The 24,439-nt window shown below is 40.5% G+C and overlaps 1 protein-coding gene across 1 annotated transcript in view; it reads right to left on the reverse strand.

Moving 5' to 3' along the window:
- cntnap5a (contactin associated protein family member 5a) overlaps positions 1 to 24,439 on the reverse strand; it is a 185,780-nt gene that overhangs the window by 106,091 nt on the left and 55,250 nt on the right. Inside the window, exons 4-7 of the mRNA XM_049595075.1 lie at positions 19,269 to 19,416; positions 9,341 to 9,544; positions 4,321 to 4,505; positions 266 to 409 (exon numbers count right to left, since the gene is read on the reverse strand). Of these exons, the coding sequence (XP_049451032.1) occupies positions 266 to 409; positions 4,321 to 4,505; positions 9,341 to 9,544; positions 19,269 to 19,416 (681 nt within the window). The remainder of the gene's footprint in view (positions 1 to 265; positions 410 to 4,320; positions 4,506 to 9,340; positions 9,545 to 19,268; positions 19,417 to 24,439) is intronic.

Genomic DNA, 24,439 nt, shown 5'->3' on the forward strand with positions numbered 1-24,439 from the left:
AGGGGCAAAGGAGGAAATGTGTCTTTTCATTTTGTCACGTGTTGCGAGTTTTCACAATGAACACAACAATAAAACACATCGGAATCAGTGTTCAAGGTTTCTGTGCGTAAAGATTTTTTTCGGACGATGGATATTAAAAAAAAAACAAACAAAAAAAAAAACAACATACCAAAAAACTGACTCAGTGTGCAAAGGCTTTGAATCTGGCTCTTCAGGACACATTTTCAAAAGGACAATCTGACATATTTCACAGTGAAAAACTCACCACGCTGTGTATCTGTGGCTTGCGCCTCTTTGCCAAGTCTATGATATTGATTCCATTGTAGTAGAGGTTTTCCATGCAGCCGTGGAAATTCTTCCTCAGGAAAGTGCCAGGTTTACCAGGCAGCGGGATGCCTCCAAAACTCAGCTTTAACACAGAGAAAACAGAAAACATCGATCCATCATAAATGTGGGCAGAACATGCACATTCCTGTGTGCTATATATAAAATGAAATGCACATCCTGTTCTGTACATTACTGTATCTTAAACCATTAGCATGGTAACAACATAACGGTCTCAAAATACACGCACACACACATATTCTCACCAGTTGCTGCCTGAACAGCTGAGCCAGTGATTCAGTAAGTGAGAAAACAACTCCCACTCACTGGATCCAAACATACACTGTGGATACAGTGTTCTGGTCCGGGGCTGTTTTTCACGGTATTGCGTATGTCTTTTACTTCAAACAAAGGGAAATCGTAACGTAATAGCATAGATAGAATAGATGTTTTTCCTTTTTTAATATGACAATGCCCCCGCGCATAAAAAGTGTCTCTTTAAGAAAATGTTTCTCCATTTTGGCGTGGAAGAGCTTGGCTGGTCTGCGTGTAGCCTATCAAACACCTCTGGGATGAACTGGAACTCTGACTGCCAGCCAGACCTTATCACCCAGCATCATGTGTTGGACCTCACTCATGCTGTTCAGGCTGAATGGAAGAAAATCCCTGCAGCCAGGGTCCAAAATCTTTTTGAAAGCCTTCCCAGAAGAGTGGAGGCTGTTACAGCAGCAGATTAAGGCCTGTTCTGGAATAGCATTACTGCCAATCTCATGCTGGCAACATTTAGGTGTCCACATACAATTGGTCAATCCAGGAGTACATGTGTATGTTGTATTTTACCACTGGCTGCGATTGAAAAAGGGGATAAATAGGGCTGCTCTCTGAGAGTCGAAGATTTGAATCATCAGTTAGGGACCCCCCTCAGTCGGCTGAGATTCTTCAAACCAAGCAGCACTTTGTTTTGTTTTTTTTTTGATTTTTTGTCAGGCACTACGCAGCATACTTCTGGGGACATTTCGGTCCCAGAAGTTGCTACAGAGTCAGTGCTCCAGGCTTTCATGCTGCTCTCCGGGGTAAAATCCTGACACTATGTCAACGTTGCCCCATCCTCTTGGTGAAGACAAGCAGCTGCGGACCGAGAGCCAGGGTGAGTCTGAGTGAGATGGAAGCAGCTGCCCGGAGGAAGAGAGGCCACGCTCCCAGATAACGTTATCTTCTGCTTAGAAGTGGTGAATTCACAGCTCACAGCAACTCAATACGATACAGTGTCTGGCTTTTGTTTGATATCTGGTGTCGGCATAAAATGATGTTGCACATTTCCAAATCGTCCAAACCACAGATAGCACACATTAGCTCGGAGGGTTAAATTGGCTTGTTTACTGTATTATGTGAACGTCAAAAATTTGGCAGTTCGGGGCGTCCAGTGGCTTAGTGATTGGGAGGGCGTCCCATGTGCACGGGCACTGTCCTTGGGTTTGGTTCCAGCCTGCAGCCAGTTGCTGCATGTCATTCCCTGTCTCTCTCCCGCTTTTATGCTTAATCTGTCCTGTCAAATAAAGGCAAGAGCCAAAAACATAATCTTTAAAAAGAAAATCTGGCTGTTCAATACTTCATAGCCTATATGGAGAAATGAATAGTTAAGAATTCATATAAACAGCCAAATTTGATTGGACTGACAAACTTCTAAGTCAGGTACAGCCCTTGTGATATGTTTTTGGAATTGGCCCTCACTTACCGTTGTTGTGCCTGTCAAGCTTTTCATTCTCGCCTTCTATATGCAGCTTATAGTAACTGCGGCAAAGTTACTGTTAGAAATTTGTGGTAATTTTTCAACAAGAAAAAGCAGCTGGCTTTTAACTTCTCGCTGTTAATCGTTGATTTTGGCAGCTGAAATGACAACTGTTGCTAGAATATTTTATCTGCTAGCTAGCTAGCAAATTAATCATAGCTAGCTGAGCATGGATGTAAAAAGAGAACTGGATACAGTGTTGGTGGCAGGGCCCAATTCATTACTGAGAAAGTTGCTCAGTGGTGTATGAAGCCAAAAATGTTTGACTGCTGTGTGTAAAATCACCCGAATGTTCTGCTTTGTTTCCACACTGTTTGGCCTATAGAGCAGGTGCACTAAAGACCTCTGTCACCCGACAGGCTAACGGTTAAGCTGGTTGGTTTAGCCCGCTGCTAACTTGAATGGGGATGAAATGATTTAATCATGTGGCTCTTCTGGACTTTAAATAATGTTATCAGACTGGTTGGATCAAATCCTGATAGTAAAACAAGTCATTTTATGGAGCTTGTGACGGGCATAAAAATGGGACACAAGCCTTCTTGGGCCCAATGGCGTTACCAGATACGAAAGATGTAATTCCACTGTTTGGCCACTATGTCACTATGTGGCTGTTCTTGGGGGCTTGTCGCTCAGATGGTTGAAAACAATGTCCAGTGCCTCGTTTCTACATACCAGTCAACCAAGAGTCCATTAATTTCCATTAGAACCTCCATTATCTCCGATGTGTTCTTTGTCTATCCAAAATTTGCCTCTCGCACACTAAATTTTTTTTAATACTATTTCCCCCCTCAGATTTCGGACAGACCACATGCACTGTGCCACAGGAAGACAGCATTAAAACAAAATAGCAAACAGATTGATGAATATAATACAGCTCTCACAGAGTGCCCCATGGATGATGTTTTTCAGTCGGCTGAAGCAGAAGTTAGTATCACACTGGTTGCCTCGTCAAAAAGCCGATGGGATTTTTCAGTTGAATTTGGTGTTACTGCTAAAAATAAGCTCTGTGGCAAAGAAATGTTTATGAAACCTGATGATCACTGGAGCCTAAATGCAACTGGCAGAAGTAAGAAGCTAATGTTAGGCTATAAACTGCCTTTTTTAAGACACATAGAAGCTTCAAAGTTCACGAGTGGGGTATTGACTGACATAGTTTATGCCCCAGAACAAAACATGAAAGTCTCTTAAGCTTGTATTAACCACAGACCTTATTTCAGGCATCTAACCAAAAACCCATTGACTCTGAGACGAGGGAACAATAAGTGGTAATATGCTAACTCATTTCAGTGTTTTAGGGACTCATCTCTGAGCACTCTAGTTTACATTTTTTCAAAGTGTAAAGTGCAACGCCATGTTTGGCTAGCTAACGCTGGTAGCATGCTAGCTGTGTATAGTGCATGCATATTGGCTCATACACCTTTTAACAAAATATTTGACAAACCTGGCTACACACTTAACAGGCCAACCCACTCACTTATTTGTCTCCATGCGTTATTGGTCCTGTTTTTGTCTCTGAACATGAATTTTCCCGCAGACTGGATGGCCATCAGACTTTTCTGCCATTTCTGTGGTGTTTCTATCAGAGATGCATTTTCTTGTGTCGGACACTAGGGGGCGTGCTCTATGTATTATGTGGAAATACGAACACTAAATAAAGCTGTGCAAACAAGGTGTCATGCTGGAGAATAATGTAAAAGAGTTTTATATATGCACTTAATGACTACATAAACTATATGCCACGTTACGGTGGCCAAACTACAAATGGACAATCACCGACTGGGGGAGGAGTTTAGTGAACACTCAATCAGTGGGTCTCCAAGTTAGAGGGCATATTTAATGATCTCTTCTGTTAGAATGTTGTTTGAATATGTTCAGAACATTGAAACTCGAGAAAAAAAAAAGTTTTCACAGCATCCATTGAGAGGTTGAGAGTCCTCTTGGCAGTCTGTTATTCCTTTGAGACAACAAAAATAACTTGTCTCTGCCGCATTTCTGTTCCTCTCTTTTCTCTCATTCATTATGGAGACGTCATTTCAAAACATGCCTCTTCCCAAGGGCTTGCTGTACACAGATGAGACTCTGTTTACTATAGTACTCCAAGGCTCATCACTGTGTTATTAATGATAGGTTTGTCTGGCCCTCGCTGGATGAATTCATTAGAAGATATATTCGCAGTTACGTAATTTAATCATCCTGTGTGGACTCACCTCGTAGTCAACCTCCAGTGAGTGCCCTTCTCCTTTGGTTTGGAAGTGCTGTGTGTGGGAGTCCACTGTGAGGTTAACCTGCTTGTTGAAGCGCTCTATGTGAACAGAGTGCCACTGCTGGTCATCCAGGAGGCTGCCTACAGTGACGGCAACACGGCCGCTGCTGAACCTCAGCCTGCTGTCGTCTGCAGAAACACAAAAGAAACAGCAGGAATGCACTGAGCGGCTTTACATCTTCCATGGTGAACCTGTAAATGTGTGAGGGCAGACTGGCAGGTGTCCAACAAAGCCAATAAAAACCTCCAATTATGTCCTTTTCATTCACTTAGATTATGTATGCTGGAATAGAAACCAACAAACTGGTACGAAGGAGAGTGTGCACTGCTTAAATGGTTGTTTGCACAATGAATTACTCACAAAAAAATAATCACTTACCATTCAGATAATTAAGTGTTTAAGTCGTATTGCTGATTTAAATTTTTGAGATGCGTCATTTCTTATTATCTGTTTCACATTGTTATGGATCTGATTAGACAACCCAAACACCAGACTAGATGTTTGAAAACCATGGATACATTTGTACGTTATTATGTGGCCGATAAGATGAAACCTTACGCTTTTTTTGCATTTCAACAATGCTCTGGGTAACGTGGTTAGGTTTAGGCACCAAAACACTTGGTTATGGTAAGGAAAAGATCATGTTTTGGTTAATAATACCCACAATTCCTGCAGAAAACACAGAGCTTTCTTGGTAAAAAAAACAACCACTTTTCGAGGCACTACCCTGACAGAAAGTGCAGCGATGTCTTGGCAAAAAACAACCACTGTATGTGCCCCTAACATTTTAATAATGCTGTGAGTAATGCTGTTAGATTTAGGAACAAAAAACACTTGGTTAAGTTTAGGAAAAGATCATATTTTTGGTTAAAAATACCCACTTTTGGGGGCACAATCACTGCAGAAAACACAGTGCTTTCTCAGTGAAAAACGACCCCTTTTTTAGCTCTACCCTGACAGAAAGTGCTTGGTAAAAAACAGCTGCTGCTTGTGGCCCTTTCCCTGGTAAAAACACAGCTGGGTCTTTCAAAAACACCCACGTTTAGTGGCTAAAAAGCTGGAAATGTAGCCGTGACTCACCGAAAAACAACTGGTTTTGACATAAGAGCTTTATTTATATAGCACCTTTAAAAACAGGGCTTGCAAAGTGCTTGGATGGACAAAGCAAAAGCAGAAACAGAATACTCAGCAGGCAGTACAGTACCAAAGAGCCAGAGACAAATTTACGGTAAAGTTAAGATAAAGTTAAAGCAAGAAGCCAAAAAATGCAAAATGCAAAACACAAAGTGTCAATACAAATTCATATAAATAAAAAGACAACATCACATAAAAGCAAAAGGCAAAGGCACTAAAACCTTTAGAGTTTAGCCATGGCCTTGGATCAGCCAGAAGAGCCCCACCTCAGGATCTAAGGCTGCAAACTGGCTCATACAGGGTCAACATTTCTGCTTTGTAGCTTGGGGCCAGACGAGCTTTAAAAGTGATCAGTAAAATCCTTAAATCAGGTCTAAAATGAGAACAGGGAGCCAATGGAGAGAAGCCAGGATTGGGGGGGATGTGATGTCGCCTAGCTGCTGCGTTCTGAACTAGTTGGAGGCCAGAGAGTGAGATTCAGTTGATGCCAGAAAGGAGGGATTGAAGTCTGGACAAAATTAGTGTGTAAATGACTTTTTTCCAAGTCTGAGTGTGAGAGCTTTGATTTAATTCTTGAGATAGTTTTTATAGGCACGAAGCAGGACCGGACAACTTTTTTGATTTGTGGTTGGACGCTTAGATCAGTGTCAAATATTGGTCCCAGATTTCTGGCACTGGGCTTTACATTAGCAGACTAGGGACCAAGGCCACTCTCAGAGGGGCTGATGAGGTTTGGGGGACTGAACAATATGATTTCTGAATCTGAGTTATTGAGTTGCAGGAAATTTTGTGCCAGCTAAAGGATAAAAGATGGGCCTCGTGCAGAATAAGTCCAGGTTGTTGATGTAGGGGATCCCAGTGGCTGCACAGTTGTCTTTCAGCCAGGTGTGTAGAACAAACAGTCAGGCCCACCTCTTGATTCCTCTGTTGTGGGTGGGGCTGGTGCCTGAAATAATGATCCTGTTACCAGTGTCCAGAAGTGCACTGAGGCGAGACCGAAAGTCCCTCGTTGTTTGTTGGTCTCTGCAGTGGTCTGCAGCTTGGCAGCTGTCCCACCGAAGTTTCACGCCAACCACCATCCCCTCCACCTCCCTCTGACAAACTCAGCTCATACACCACGTTGATTGCAGAAATTTACAATGCCAACATTTTCTTCTAGTGACTGGGCTGCATTGGAGGATACTTACACCTCTACATATTTTTTCGGCCGGACTACAGCGTGCGAGGCCGGCCCTACATACACACACGTCTGTCCATGAGTGAGTGACGAGTGAGTGATGAAGTTACACCATTGTTCAGAGTGACTGATGATGTGAGTGTTGGTATTTCCCCACTGACGTTTGCTGTATCGAAATGAACAGGCACTGACAGGCTGACAGAGCCGTGGACACTGACAGTCTTGTTTTCCTGTATTCATCATTGTCTGTAACCAGTGCAGCACGAAAGCATGGTGGAATTAGCAAGCTAGCTAGCTAGCTAAGTAGCCAGCTGCAGTCAAAATGGCAGTTTTAGATGAAGTAAAGAGAGAATCACCTCATGAATTTTATGACACAATCTTTAAACTTACTTAAACATTATTGACTATTATGTGTTACAATGCCAGAACTGGTGCTGCCACCGCTATGAGGTGAAGGTGGAAATAAGACGTTGAACTGGGTGCCAAAACCTTAGTAACAACACATAACTGGAGGTCGATCAGTTGATTGGTTTGAATTATTAATTGGCGCCCAATTAATCAGTGGGGGGTTGGTAAGAGCCACACAAGGGTACACAATGGGATTTTAAACTGACCAGTCAATAGGTCACATCCCTTTGTGTGTACGGTCCATTTTTTCCAATGTTTTGTTTATTGATCAATTGATCAGTCTCAAGGAAAAGGTGATTTTCTCCATACAGTGAATTTCTTTAAAAACTGCCATCCAGTTGTCCTTTAAAGGGGGCTCACCTGTAGACACCTTCATGTGATGGCTGTCTTGCTTGCAGCCAAATGTACTTTGTAAATGTATTTGTCTTGGGTCATGAAAGTGTCCAGAGTTTGGCTCAAGTACAATAAGACAAAAGACGAATCAACTTCTGTTCCAAAGATGTTCCTTATTTCTTTGGCAATCTCTTGCCAATATGGAGAAATTAGTGGGCATCCCCCAAAAATATGAACATGGTCTGCCAGTGATTTACCACACAGCCGCCAGCATTCATCCCAGCATTCAAATTTCAGTTTCGGAGTCACAAAATATCGCCAGCATCTTGAATTGGTGGTCCTAGCTTGATCTTCCCAAATACCATTCCAATCATCTTGAGATATCTTCAGGCCTGATTCCCTCTCCCATTCCTGTTCAACCTGGGCAGTGGAATAATTTTTGGAATTTCGTAATTTACTATTCATTCGTGATACAAGATGTTTGTTGTCTTTATTCATATATACATCAGTGAATGATTTAATCAAACTGGGTTCACTATCCTCTGTTTGTTTGATTGCTTTACTGAAGTAGTCTCTGACCTGGATATATCTGAAAAAAAGAAATCTTTTTTTTTCCGAGGTTATAAATGTTTGAAAGCCAGTGAAAAGACTGCAAGTCATTTCCATTAGCTATAGTGCAGTAAGCTGTTCCACCATTTTGTGCACATTGCCTAAACCGCATATCTAGACTGGAAGGAATAACCCATAGGATGCTTTACAAACATACATCATCGACCAGAGCTAAAGAGGGGAGGGTTGTGTTAGGGCCAGGACACACGCCATGCCTTTAACCCCTGGTAATGAAAGACAGGGCACTACTACATGGAGGCAGGTTGCATCTGACATTGTTTAGTGACCACAACCACCAACATATCATCACCTACTTACCGGAAATCCCGAGTTCTGAGCTGATCTTCCTCCAGGCATGTTTTTAAATGTATATAACCCTAAAAAATTGCCTGTAGGACAGATCTGAACCTCTGGGGTGGCCCTGCAACTAAGGTGATCAACTTTTCCTCCATATTTACAATAGACTCATATTTACAGAAGAAGGGAAATATATTTGACGTGCATGACTAGTCTTTCTTGTCACGTGTGCTGTTGCGTTCCAAAAGTTAAACTCAAGACACAGCAGTCGCACGCTAAAAAATAATCGCTTGGTGGAATGCTTGCATGTTGTGATGGCATTGCTGTCACTTTTGAACACACGTTCGACATGTCTACATTGGAAACTATGGGTGGGGGAAAAAAATCATTACAGCATAGTATCTTTGTGTAGCAATATCGTGTCGTCACACAGTGCCAAGAATAAATTTTTTAATTGTATAAATATTAACGACAAATACAAATTAAACTTTAGGTAACCTTTTAGAACATCAATTGGTTTTTCAGTCCACTAGATACATGCATGTGTACTGGTCCATAAATGTTCAGTGGTTGCAGCTCCAGAGGAAGCAGGTCCCCTCTGCTGTGTAAGTAAGTGCATTGTTCTTCATTTTAAGATGTATTTAAATGAATTTTTGGGCTAGTCCACAACAACGAGGCAAAGTTCATGACTGACTGAATGCCGCCACTTCCTGTTTCAAATGAAAATCCCTCAAGCGTTTTATACACGGTCCAGCAATGCAAGTTTTGACTTAGTTTTGTTTACTTCTCGCCGGACAAATTCAGCAATTTGAAGACACAACTTGGGTCCCAGGTTTGTCCTGAGAAAACTGTTGTCATCATTACTGAGTGGAACCGAGGTGAGACTTACAAACGACAACCACCACACTGCTGCAACACCTCTCAATCGTGACTGTGAGACTAAATTCTGGTGGAAATAAAAAATTGATTTTCAGGGGAGAGAGAGGCCAGGAAAGAGCAGCTCACCTAAGTTGAGGTAGAGGTCCAATCTTCCTCGGTGAAGCTCCAGGGTGATGTAATCTCCCCTCTGCCCCTCTCCATGCAGTAACACACCCTCAGCCTGATGGCTCTTGAAGCGCAGAGAAATCACGTCCTTCACCGTTGACATGGACTTCTGGTTGAACCGATACAGCAAGGAGCTTCTGCCGTCAAAGTCTGCGACGTATGACTCTGCAGCAGAGAATCACAGTAAATCAGTGTTGGCCTTTCAGTGAATTGTAAGAAAAAAATACATTCATGTAAACATTGCAATCGCTTTTAAAATGTAAGCAGTGTCACGGTCTGGAAAATTGATCTCACAATGTATCGATTCATGAGCTGATTGCGTCATTAACAGGCCATTTCATTTTCAAAATAATTTGCCGTTTCATTTTACTGTTGATTACTTAATCACATGCATGTTAAAACACAAGACAATGTGCGATGGTCAATAACAAATGTTTACTGTGGCACCAAGGAGGAAAAGGAAGAGAGAGAGACGTGATCTTACATGAGATGGTATTGATCCGCTTGAGGCCAGCATCGACACCCAAAACAAGATTTAGTATCATGGTATCTATGTTGGGAATCGATCGGCCCACCCCTTGTGAAATACTATTTAATTTAAGGCATCACCACCGGCTGCAGTAATACGTATTAAATTCAATTTATTTTTTTAATATAACACCACACTAATCCATGCAGCATTACGGCATCAAAACAACCAAACAATTAAAAATGTATTTAAGCAGCAGTAACAGTCCACAGCCGAGGCGAAACCAAATAACTGCACAGGTTTATCGGTCTTTATACAGTCTGTCGTGAGGCGTGCAGCTCTGTTGATCACTGTAATGCAGCAGCAATGTGAGCGAGTGAGAAAGGAAAAGAGTGCTGCGCCCAAACCAGATACCTCCCTGTCAACACGGAGAGAATCTCAATCTCTGCTGCACCCTCTCTGTTCAACTCTAATCACAGGGTGTCTACAGGAAACTTCAGTTTAATGCTTTCTAAGAACCTTTTCAAGATAATTTTAACCAAATTTAAGACTCGTTCATGGACAAATTATCTTTTTCTATGTATTCAAGCATTGCACACCAGTGTGATTATTAGAGAAGATAGGTTGAGCTACGTTTTATCCGACAGGTAAGTGCAAAAATAAAGTAAAAAGACAGTATCAGGGTTCAAAGATCTATCAAAAAGAAATTAAAAGACAGATAAATCAAATTAGATCAAATATTTGTGGTAATTATTTCCTGACAAATTTAAATTTAAGACTGTTTAATGACTTTTAAGGCCTGATATTAATCGAACTGAAGACGTTATATGGCTGTTTTAAGGGAGCTGAGGACACCCTGCAACCATAATGTGCGATTGTTTTCAGGGAGTCTTGAAGAGCAGATGTGAGATCAGTGCCGGTGTCACCTTTATATAATCCTGCTTCAGAGAGAGACGCTCCTGCATAGATTAGAGTCTGTGATGCAGCAGCAGAGTGAGCTGCATGGCAACGTAACCTTTCTCAGTCTGTCTTGGAGGATTAGTCGTTTCTGCATTTTAAGTCATCCATCAGCGATATTTTAATTAACAAGGTATTTTGAGAAGTTTTTAAGCGCATGAATCCAAAAACCATTAACCAATGCAGGACGAAGGAGTACAGCATCAGTTTTATACCTGCTTATCCAACATTAACCCTGAAAGACCCCAGAATTTTTTCATAGGGGTGACCAGGTTGGGCCACTGAAAATCTTGGGGTGGCACACAAAACCAAAAGCCATAACTGAATGGGACTAGCACTAAGTGGGCATGGCTGTAAAGAGGAGTCATGGGCACCCTTAGGACACATTTTCATTTGGATATCTTGGGGTCAGAGTTCTAGGGAAATGGCCTTTGAAAATGGCCATGATGGTTTTTTACATCACCCAAATTTAGCCAAACACTGGAGCATTATTTATCCCCCTTCCTGACAAGTGAGCATGGCATGGATGGTACCGGTAATAGACTGTATGAAATAATTGACGAAGCCACCATGACGTTGTCCACTGGTTTGTGGACTCCACTACTTCTGTATTACAACCATTGCCATTTTGGCGTTTTCAAGCCAGACGTGACCATATTTTGGACACGTGAAGGAACACGGGGTGGATCTGACTCACAGACTATGGCGATGCCTCGTAGAAAGTCTGTCACTCTAGCTTCCCCACTCAAGAGGGCGGCTGTGGCTCAGAGGTAGAGTGGGTCACCCACTAATTGGAAGATTGGCGGTTTGATCCCCAGCTTCTCCAGCATGCGTGTCAAAGTATCACTGGGCAACATACTGAATCCCAGATTGCTCCCGATGGCTGTTCCATCAATGTGTGAGTGCGAGTGAATGGTTAATGAGTAGCAGGTGGCACCTTGTATGGTAGCCTCGGCCACCAGTGTGTGAATCTGTGTGTGTGAGTGCTTGTAAGACTAGAAAAGCAATATACAAGTTAACCATTATTACCATTTAAATATGCCTAACTTATTTATTAGTTATCAAAAAAATCAAGCCCTGGTACAGTTGTCATGAAGAACAAAATTAGCTTTAGAGACCGAAACCTTTTTTTTGTTCCAGGCTGTTTATTCCTGCTGTAATGTTGGGCATTTTAACATGGGGGTCTATTGGGATTAGCTCCCTTCTGGAGCCAGCCTCAAGTGGTCATTCAAGGAACTGCAGTTGTTGGCACTTAAGCCCATTTATGCTCAACGTTAAATACGGATCCGGATACGGACGGAGCCTTCTGACCGTGCTCTGCATTCATTTCGTCCGTATTTCTGTACGTTTCCATAAAGCTTAGGGATATGGGCCAAACGGAGCAGTACCACCAGAAACCGTGGGGGCAGTGTTGCTGTCACTACCCGATATGTAGCTCTAGTAAGACATGAAGAAGATATAACAATGGCAGAACTTTTTGAGGAAAGGTTGTGCGAGTTAGTTAGAAAAAAAAAAAGAAAAAAAAAAAAAGCTTGCTGGCTGATTCCTGTAGCGAGAAAGTGCAGGGTGACAGCTAGTTGCTCTGCCTCACTCACAGGCACGCCGTGCGACTTGTCGTGCTGGATGTGGGGGGCCACCCAGTGAAGCAAGTTATCGAATGCCCCGGCGGACATCCTAAAGTACTGGAAATGACGCTCGTCGTCAATTTCTCTCATCGGCAGTACTAGAGAAAAGAATTCTCCATCCTCCAGTCGCGATGTATTTAACGGCCTCACCGACCACCGCCTCCTACAACGCTGTCTCTGTTTTTGTCTTTTATGCAAGCGGTACATTATCAATATCTCCTCCACAGTCGCCATGTTTGTTTTTGAGTTTGTTGTTGTCATAAACTTTTGACTCTGGGCTGCCCCCTGGTGGATATATTGGTTAACACCATGCCAACATAAAGGACGCATGGAAGTTTGTGGGCAGTGACGGTAACATCGTTTGAAACGGACGTATACATTTTCGTACGTGAAGGGAGCATAAATGGGCCTTTACGCGTTGGAGGTTGCCGCTTGGTACCAAAGGATGCCTTAGTTTTAAAATATACCACTACCTTTATGCTAGCTTAAAACACACCCTCTCAATCAAGGTGGTGATCCCATTAGCAAGTGCACCTTACACATAATGGGGCTATTTGACTTATCACGTGTAATAAATACTCACAGAAATATAACGTCTTTGATGATTCACTAGAAGTAAGTTCAAAATATGTTTTCTCTGGTATTTTCTGGCCTTTTTTCCTTGGCTTTGTTTGCCTACAGAGCAGCTTGTTGAGCAGAAACATCATCTGAATGGTGTGAAATATATCAGGGGATACTTGTTGCATCCTTCAAGTACAGGACTGTATTTATTATTTAGGATATATACTGTTATGGGGCTATATAAGCAATCAACCCTGCAAATGAACCCTTAGTTGTTGTGTGTATTTATTACAAAAATGGAAACCGTGATCCCAACTACAGGAGAATCAATGTTGCAACATTACATCACTTCCCTAAAAACCATGTGCATCGGAGGCCTCCTACAACAACATCCAAAAGGTCAATTTTTTTGGCTCATTTTTTCCATATTTGGGCTTTACAGGGTTAATACACTTGGCCACTGTGTGGTGGTTGAGCATCATAAAACTGATCAGTGTGGGCTATTCTGGCAGTGTTTCACAGTGCATTAATCCACTGGCTCATCTAGTTAGTGCTGCTTCACAATGCGTGGGAGAGGTGTGTCAGTGAATCCCCATTACATGTATTTTATTGAGGATTGCTCAGGATATAAATGTTTCCGTGTGTCTTCACAGCATCTCTTTATACTGTACAGACACACAGGTCCACTTTGTTTTTCCATCAAGTATATAATTATTTTAATGTAATGTTTTATGATCACATCTTTTAAGAGAATAATTAAATTATGTTCCTTCAAGAATTCATTACCTTAAGATAATTAATTGTAGCCATGAAGCAAGGCAGTAAGGCAACAGAAGCTGGCGGTATGTGATGCTTTTAAACCAGCGGTGTCTTGGCGTGCGTCCTCGCAGGCTGACGCTCCAGAAAAGCAGCCGTTCTCACATATGTTCCCAGGATTGGCACATCCAGGCTACGGCACCTTGATGACTTCTTCTGTTTGAAAGGCACATCTGGTGTGTGCTTCACTGAAGGCAGCCTGTGTGTGCTGCACTTAGCTACTCCTTTGTCATTTTTACTGTGCCTGTTATGTGGGACACCTTCTTCTGTCATGGCAGAGAACAAAGGCTCCGTGAAATGACTCTGTAGGAAAGTATAAAGTCACGCTATTCTAAGATAATGAGGAATTTAAGGAGCGAGAAGCAGAACACGTTTAATGTATATCTTTACGATTAGATAGGTTAAAATAGGTTTCTTTACATGAGACAAAAACATTATTATGTAGTAGTGGGAGAGATAAACAAGCAAACAAAATTAGGATTTTGGTATTATATTTGGGAATTAGGGCCAGGCCGTATATCCATATTATGTCAATGTTGTTATTAGGGGTGGGCGATATGGCCCTAAAATAATATCACAATATATTTCTGAGTATTTTTACGATAACAATATTCTTGACGATGTGACAGATCAACAATAAATAAATAAATAAATAAAAAAAATAAATTATTAATTTAAGAAAATGGAATTGCAGCAATCATCACGTAGGTTTACATTACCAAAGGTTTATGACAAAATTACTTCATGACACAGACTCCCGTGTGCGCAGGACTAGAAGGAAGAGGGAGAGACGCTGTGCTGCTGCCAGAGGAGCCGCTGAATGAGTTCCCTCTGAGCGGTAAGCCACTAAAAGAGTCTGAGAAGTCCAGGGCTGTTCATAAAACATTCAGGATGCCACAGTTTATTCCACACTACTGAAGCTGCTCCTCTTTTTGGAACCAATGCGGAGTCGCTAATAATGTCACTTTCAGCCATGTCAATCAACAGTATGACGTCAATATGTCAACAAGTCGGAATATCGCAAGTATCATGCTATGAATTTTTCATATGATATTAAAAATTATACCAGTATTATCGTGAACAAGATGATATGGCACACCCTAGATAGAGACTAGATATCATGTTAGATTTTGGACATCATTAAATCATGAGTGTTGCCTTTCCCTGGTTTTACAGGCTGCATTACAGTAATGTCATCATATCCACTGGGGATTTATAAGTTATTCAGGAAAGCACAAACAATGTGAGAAAGTTGCTTGTTATTATTCCAGATTAAAAAAAGACATGAATGTGTTTTATGTTTCTTCAAATCACTTTGTATCATTGTGGAGGGCCACAATATAAAAGTTGCTAATTCTGTCTCCAACACAGTTCTTTGATTTCACTAACTAGTCGTTCAATCACTCCACATTATTGAACAGTGATCACGTTATTCTGATCTCCCCTACTGAGTGGAGGAGGAGCAAGAGCCATGAGACAAAAGCAAAGTGTGCCAGCTGGATTCCTTCCAAACCACTGAAAAATAAAGTGTTGTACCTGTGGTTTATGTGTTAATTCCTCGGTTTAAAAAAATCCAGTGGAAATACTGAGAAAAACAAAAAGTTCTACCTTGTATTTCAGTGAACAATTGTCCGTTTAAGGTGCAACATGCTGAATGTATCAACCATAGCTTTCATAAAATTTTCACAGTATTTCATAGTTATTTAAACAGATGGTACACAAATGGACGCTCCATATCCCTGCTGCTTTGAGGGCGACCTTCAGACACAAAAGCTCAACAGGATGCATTGTAAGTACATAAATAGATATACAGAAACACACTGAATGTGATAAAGCAGTGCGGCATCACCCAGATGTGTGATCACTGGCGGCAACTGTGGATGTGGATAAATGAAAGAAAACATTTGACAGTTTCTGGGTGGTAATGCGTTATGTATAATGTAATAATATCACCACAAATCTTGTTGGTAATGTATTATAGTGCTTCAGTGCTGCTGAAATGTATTACTGTCAGCCACAACACTGTTTGTACACACTTTGTCGCCTTTTATACCATGTTTCCCGACTTTGCAGTCTTAATCTGTTACTTCCCCCCTAAAACTACGGCTTTAATCTCATAATATTTCTCTCTCATAGATTTACAAGTTAATTCTTGTAAATTTACGACATTATTTGTGTAATATTAAGGCTTTTTAGTAGATATATGACTTTAGTCTCGTAGATTTGCAACTTAATTCTCATAGTTTTATTACTTTATTCTTGTAGATTTACCACTTTATTTGTGTTGATTTATGACTTTATTCTTGTAGATGTGTGACTTAATTCTCAGAGATTTACGACTTTATTCATGTAACATTATGCCTTTTTTTGTCATAGATTTACAACTTTATTCTTGTAGATTTATGACTTATTTCTTGTAGATGTGCGACTTTATTCATGTAATATCATGACTTATTTCTCGTAGATTTACGACACTATGCCTGAAATCTAAGATTTCTTTTTTGGCATTGGGAAATTAAAGTACCTGGAAATAAAAAAAAAGTTGTATAAGTTTCATTAAGGAAAAAAAAAACTTATATACATACATGTACATGTATATGTACATCAATATCTATCTATCTATCTATCTTGAACTTGAACAACTCATTTAATTTTATATTTACATGTACTTATATGTTTATATATGTAGCTGCAATCAGAGGCAGTTATACAGTTTAAGTTCATTTTTTGAGATAAAAACAAGAACCATTTACATTTTAGGAAAGAATACGATTTGTTAATAAATACAAATAAATAAACTGATAAACATTTGGGAACATAAAATCTGGTAACATATGTCTGTCTTATATTTTCATAGAGGAACTAATGTTCTTTTGTTGCTGTGGGGCGGGTTGGTTTTGTTGCTACACTGTATATGCATGCGGTGCCAGGAGGAGCAGAGCGCCTGTGAGGCTTGACAGAGAGCACCTGTGATCTTTAAGTTATTTTGCTGTGCATTTTACCAAGATTTGGACTACATGAGACTTGTTAAGCCTGAAGTTTCTTTTCTAACTTCCCTTGAGTTAATGCGGCCAATGAGGCATGCAGAGTTATTTTATGTTTTAATTACGCTAATTAGATATGCTAATGAAGCTCACGCGATAGCTGCGTGATAGCTAACATTTTCATTGGATGTATATGTAAACTGTATTTTCTGTATCTATTTGTTTTAATCACTCTCTATGAGAATGCTCTGTATTACTTTTGACTCATTATGGTTTGTGTTTTTTATTTTCTCTAATTCTCACGGCATGTTGGACGGCATGTTGGACGGCATTTTTGATCACATGTTTGATCACATGTTTGATATCATGGATGTGCAAATAAATGCCCGCTACTCCAAGAACACTTTGAGCTTGTGCTTTTAACTGGAGAGGAGTTATAATATATGTATTTGCTCATTAATTTATTTCAAAATTGATTTCATAGGAATATATCTTAACTATTGTTTAGTTAAAGTTAAAAATCAAGAGATAGAGAGATAAGAAAAGTTGGTTACAGCAAGAAAATGTGGAAAAATTAATTACATGCCATCATGAAATCAATTTGATGTTTTGAAGGCAGAGCAATTTCACTGCCAATCAACATTAGGTTGGATAATACAACATTTGCCTGAGTTAACATGACTGCTGGTACAAACTGGGCCCACTTTCGGTCTACCATCTGAATACAGATCCAGAGAAAGATAATTGAGTCTCTATACACCTTTAATATCCACATTACTGCTGATTATTTAACAAAAATCTCACAGCACCAATAGTCAACTCTACAATATGGTCGTAATATCCACATTGAGGCATTTGGTCTAAAGCAGTGGTTCCCGACTGGTCCATCACAGGGTCCAGATTTCTCCTTAGTAGTGTTGCACGGTATACCGGTACTGAAATAGTACCGCGGTACTAGAGTATTCCAAATGGTACTATACTGCATTTGGAAAATACCGGTACTTTGAAATTGATTCAATTCATTAATTTAGTTAATTTATTTTACTCATTTATGCACACAAACGCCTTTCTTGTTCCTACTGGAGCACAGATTGCACAAGTGGTGTGTATGACAACACCTGTATCAACATCTGCAGCTGGCGCACGTGAAAAAAGACAAGAGAAAGTCTGCCTCGCAAAGGGAGACAACATGAGACAACACAAACTTGGTGAAACATTTGAGCAACCAAGCTGTGACATCCGTACCGAGGTACTTACTGAACCATGATTTTTTGGTACAGTTACACCCCTACTATTTATTGTTCTAAAGGTTTGTATCCAAAAGGACTTTTCCTTAGGAAAAAGTACCGAAAAGTATCAAAATTCATATTGGTATCGGTACCGAAACAAAGATTTTGGTATCGTGACAACACTGCTCCTTAGTCATCAGTTCAAGGTCCACACAGTTTAACACATTCAGAGTCATACTTGTGATTGACCATGCAGTCGAACTGTCTCTGTTGGGTAGCTGTCTGTTACTCACTCTACAGCAGGAAATGGCACTTGAAAATGAAAACTCGCTGTACTTCAAAATAAAGTGTGTTTTTTAACAAACCTGACACATTCATGAGTCACTTGCGGTCCAATCAGAACGGACCCATGACTCACTTCGGGACCACGACCCACCAGCTGGGAACCACTGGTCCAAAATATTGTGATGTTTGATTTTCTCCACATCACAAAGCCCTAATGTGTGTGACTGCAAGCATTAACAGCACCAGTGTTATAGTATCAGTCATTGAATTACCTGAGCTGCACTGGGCATGTTTTTACATCATCTGTCTCCACTTTGTGTTTTTGTAGGTACTTCTTACAAATCAAACCGAACTCTGCAGCAGCATTAATCAAGGAAATCAGCTCCACTCAGCGCTTTGTAGTTTTGGGAGCTGCTACAGGCTGAACAAAGTAACACAGGCTTGCTATCTTAACTAGCGCAGACCTGTCAGGAGTTTTTTTTTCTTTCACTTTCCCTGTTAAGTAGATAAAGTCTATAAAAGCTACTTAAAGTGTTTTCACTCTGCATGTTCAAAATAATACCCTCTTCTACTGTGAAAAGTTGATGTTAATTGACGACTCAGACCCAGGGCCTGGGTATTGCCAGATGTTTTAACACACGTCTTAAGCTGCTGACAAAGTGCATTTAATTTTTAGTCTTATTCTGGAAGTGTTGAACGTGAAGAGATCACTGTGCATATATGTTTCACACCGAGGCTGTCAGGTTTTTGATTCGTAATTTCACTGCTGTCTGGAGTATCAAACGGTGTTAAAACCAAGTGAAGAGAAAATAGTCCTCATTACTCTCCATCAAGAAAGTGTAGCTGCAGAGCCAGATGTGTAAATGAACGAATCCGTCTAGGTGGTGGAGCCGCGGTGGTTTGATGCGTGCAGACTGAGAGCTTTCAGAGTATGCTATTAACTACAGGGTGTGTGTTACTCACTGTACGAGCAGCCGTACACCTCCACTCTGAGGCCCATCCAGCCACTGGGGTTCCAGTCGAGAGGGACAAAACGCAGGAAACGCGTTCTCACGGGGTGGGACAGCTTGTTCTGGACAACGGCCTCTGAATTCACATTCCCCACGAATTTCTGCAGGAAAAAAGAGGGACAAAGATTGTGGTTATGATCAAAGGCTCCATTGAGAAATGAGTAAATGACCTCAGATCAGAAGGGAATATTAAAGGCACAGTTACACAGAAATGAGAGATACATACTAACTGCCAACCCTGTCACCGTAAACATTACTGGCACCCTCCCCAGCTGAGCTTTAACATTAGCTAGCTAAAAAGGTCTACTTTGCTGCCCTTCAGTTGACGGTACTGGATTGCGCACCAAATGCTTCTGCTGTGAGCTGGCTAGCGGCTTCGCTCATTCGGCGATGACTGCATTACTAGCGGTAATTGCCAAATGATAAACATGTTGACTACTCTCCAGTCTTCCCCCCAGGTTGGCCTGGTGAGTAAGCGGCTCAGTTTTGACCCTCTAACCCTGTTTAGCACTGTTAGCCCTGTTAGCACTGTGAGCAGTGTCAGCAGATCGCACTTCTCTCCCACAAGACTACAAAAAATGTTCTAGATGCTTCACTCCTGTGTGTGAAACGTTCAAAAGATCATGGAACTCACCAGTCTCACCAGTTCCTGCAATGCCACAGGTTGCAAACTTTTTGTGGTCATTTATTTGACTTTTCGCTCAGGCCTTTAAGGAGGAGTTTCCCCCGCCCCTTTAACTGCACTATTTGGTGGTTGACTGAGGTAGAGTGAAGGATAGGTATGGAGTTCAGGTCATCTCTCTGTCCACACTGCTAGCAAGAACATTGCTACATTTGGAAATGTGAGAAACTCCCATCATTTGATATGAGGCTGAAGGAATTATGTCATGTTTCACATTTAAGGAAAATTAGATTCAACCCGTCAAACAGAGAGGGACTCTCTTAGAAAATCTTACAGCTGATCATTAGTTTGATTGAAGGTTTAAAGTGAATGGGTAATGGTTAGACAGGTTAACTGTACCATGATGTCATATGTCAGTTTCCTTTCTGGTCTTTTGTTTTTTCTTTTGCTGTTGGTATGTTTCTTTCCGTATTTACACTGTTCTGCAAAAAAACAATAAGCTATCGTTAAATAGTACTGACAACACAGATAGTGGTGCTAACATAATTACGATGCAAAAGGGGTTTTGTGGCTCGGAATAAAGCCATTTACTCACCGGGCTAACTTATGGGGGACTGGAGGTGGCCACTATGTTTCTGCAGCAACCCCGTTCTGTCACCGGGCGGGCTTTACCAGAGGTAATAGCTGAATGAGCGGCCCTGCTAGTCAGCTCCCACCCAAGGCTAACATTAACTACCCAGTAGAGACCAGAGGGAGGGCAGTGGGCATGATGTTTCCACATGTTAATACAGTCCCAGAAAATAAAATAAAAGTAAAGGGCAAGACATTTACAACACAAAACATTAAATTTTAACCACCACTAAATGGATAGTGCTTTGAAACATGCCGCTAAACCTCTCTGAGTCAATGGAGTGCTGGACTAAAAGGTAAGGTCTCTTCTATTTCACATCATTTTGCATTTAAAAAATAAATTAACAGGTTGGTTATTGGTTAACGGGTGTCAGGCTATTGAAAGCAAAATTAACTAAAACTGACATCCCTTTTTTCAAATGTATTTTTTTAGCACTTTAAGCCCAACAAGCCGAGTGCCATCTAATTCCATTATACTGGAAAGAAGGCAGACACCTCAATGGCCGATATCTCCAACACTCAAATAGACACACAGCACCACAGGTATGAGAAAAATATGGATTTTTAATTCTGGGGGTGAACTGTCCCTTTAATATCTTCACCATTGAGTATAAACGTCTGCTTTTTTAGCTGAATACTTGAAATACAAGCACAATAAAAACCTAAATCCTTGAATAGCACAGGCAACAACAAAGTGCTGACAGGGCGAGCCCAAGGGCAATGTCTTCTTCCTATCCTTGGACATACTATTTGATGTAAGGTGATAAGAATCATCGTGTGGTGTTGAAATATGAGAATATCCGCTCAAACAGGTCCATGTGAGATGGAGGAAAAATCACCAGCGAGGCAGCCGGGGGGCAATAAGGGCTCTCGTATTGTGTTTTCTCCCTGCAGAGCTAAAAACAAAAACCTCCGAGTACAATTGCGAGATGTCATTCCTCTTTTTCTGTTTCACCCCTCCCCTACTTCCAGTCTGCATCAGACAAAGCCAGGGGACATAAACGGAGAAACAGAGAGAGCGCGGGGGGAAACAGAGACAAACAACCTCTCCTCTCAGCTGACTGATTACCAGCTACTTCCTAACCGATTCTAGGCAGGTGACATATCAAATCAATAAGTACTCCCACTATAAAGAACCAAAAAATATAGATCATTGACAGCAGAGCTCCAGGCTTTTGTGAGCGGTTCAACACAGTCAGACAAGCCCAATAATTCAACTTTCCGCAACAGCAGAGACACAATTACCAGCGGCAGAAATGACCATCCGATGCTTTTAGAAGCTGCAAAGCAGAAGCATCATTAAATGCACCAGGATGCTGCTTCTTGGTAGATAATCAAGGCAACAGTGTGACTGTTAAGGCTGTTATTGTGATTTATGCCACCGCTTTCCCATTTTGAGCCATTTACTGAGCGAAGCCTCGTGGCTGAATCTTAACACACGAAAACGAGCCAGGCTTATTTACACATGCACAGTAATTCACGTCTGCACAGGAGGGATTAACAAATGGCGCTGGGGCTTATACATTCGGTCAAAGCAAATGTAATACTTTAGCACTGCAAACAGCTTTTAGAGCAAACGAAACATCAGAAACACATTGGCCTTGGAAAAAAAAACAACAACCTACAACATACATATTCACAACACTTGGGTTTTCTTAATGCCATCAACCAAAAAAATCAAATGTAGCTGTCAGTGTTTTATGGAGACTGATGAAAGCACGCCGCTGTGCCTGTCACACAGGGCTCTAACCATGACCTTGTTATTTGCAGGCTTTGTGTGAGACATGCTGCGGTAGGAGACTATTTGATTGTTCCGCATTCAAAGGCTGTAATCTACAGTCTCTCAGAAGCTCAAACCTTCAGCATTTCTTTAGAGCACATTCATCTGAAATATTCATCATCAGATAAGCAACAATCAGGAAGAAAATATAAAAATGTTTGGAATAAAAACACCCTTACTAATTATTTATTGGTGGAAATCTTGGTTGATCTTCTCCACTGGGAAAATGCAGTTTGATGTGATTTGAGTGACAGTGCTGGCAACAAGTCACAAGACACACATGTGGAAACACATGACATCACCTTTTTCCAACAGAGCCGCACCCACTTCAAACAAGTGTGAAAAGCAATGATGAAAACACAGAAATATAATTATCTCTAAGGTGAAATAACCAGAACAGCTGTAACTTTGGCAGAAAAATGTGGGACGCCATTGCAACATTAAAGTAGATGCTGCAGTGTGTCTTTAAAAGCGTCATTTATAATGTTGACATTAGAATTTTAAATAGACACGGCTTCTTTATTTAATGTTTTAAATTTTTTTTGCATGTCTATTCTTTATGTTTAACCCCTATATTTCCACACAGATGCAGTTAAACACATGGAATCAGACAGACAGTGGACGGTGAAACAAATCACACATGACAATTTATTAAAAATGGAATCAAATATATTAAAAAAACAATAATTTCATGTTTATTATTCATGTAATTTTTCTAGTAATGACCAGTAATTGTCCAGTTTTCTCCCTGCCTAAGGGAGCTACATGATACTGGTTGTAACATCTGTCTCGGAAAAAATGCAAAAATTTAAAATATTTTAATTGTGAACGGCAATGCCGTCGCAATTACTGTTGCTTTTATTCTCTGTCGGCCCTTAAGTTATTTTAGCTTTGCTGTCTATTGTCTCCCTGATTCCATGTGAGTGCAGCATCCGTATTGTGTAACAGGGCCAATTATACAGCAGTAATATGTGTAATAAAGTCAAATGTACATTTATAATACTAAGTTTTATACAGTTCTGTACCCCTACATTCACCTTGGGGGTACCCCACCTACAAAGGGGTGTCTCCCACCTTACCTCTCCCCTTTTGCTGTTGTACTCCATGGGAGAGGTAAGTGACATTACTCTTGAAGTAATTTCAGTGTTAAGTTAAACTGTTTATAAGTTCATTTTACAGCCTAAACTTATTGTATAATATGGTAACATATTCCTGTGTTGCTTAATTTGTGTAGGGGCTCAAGTTATATGGTGTAATTGACAAAGGTTTTGATTCTTATCTCTTACTGTCAGGTATGTTTTCTGTGTTTTATTGTACTTAACTGAATGTAACATGGCCGCCCTTTCGTTGTTGTACTCCGTGGGAGAGGGGCTCAAGTTTATATGGTTGTAATTGACAGAGGATTTTGTTTTTATCTCTTGCTGTCAGAGCTGTCAGGATTAAACAGAGATTGCTTTCAAAAATATTCACGGTCTGGGCCTCTTTATATCAGCACAATGCAGACAACACCAGAGTCCACTGGTTGCAATTATACTATGTGTAGAATTAGATTCCAGAGGTCGCTAGGTAGGACTGTTTCCTACTTTCGTGATCAAACATTTCCAATAATCAATTTATAGTATAATTTTATAATTTTTAAGGTGATGACATCATAAAATATGCTGATACACATTCAAAGCTTCATCTGAAAACCTCAAAAGGAGCTTCATGTAAATAGAATAAAACATTTGGTACAGCTATAATAAAAATACTACATGTTAAAGTCCTGCGTTTCATTTATTTATTTTTTGCTTAAAAGTAAGTTTTATCTTGAGAATGTACTCAAATGTACTTAAAAGGATTCAACTGGCAAAACAGACAGTTTTATTTCATATCATAATTTGTTTTAATCTTTGCCATTTGCCGCCCACAAAGGAAGGTCTGCACCTTTAGTAACAAGGAGCCCTAACAGCACCATAAATGACATTTATTTGTTAAAGAAAGTTGATTAAATAATCATAAAAAGACTAACTGGTTTAATCAAATTAATCACTTTGTTTGAGGATTATTTTTAGGGTAGACTCACAAGTCAGTCTTTAGACGCTTTGCTTAA

Source organism: Epinephelus fuscoguttatus, linkage group LG13, assembly GCF_011397635.1.
Source record: "Epinephelus fuscoguttatus linkage group LG13, E.fuscoguttatus.final_Chr_v1".
NCBI lineage: Eukaryota > Metazoa > Chordata > Actinopteri > Perciformes > Serranidae > Epinephelus > Epinephelus fuscoguttatus.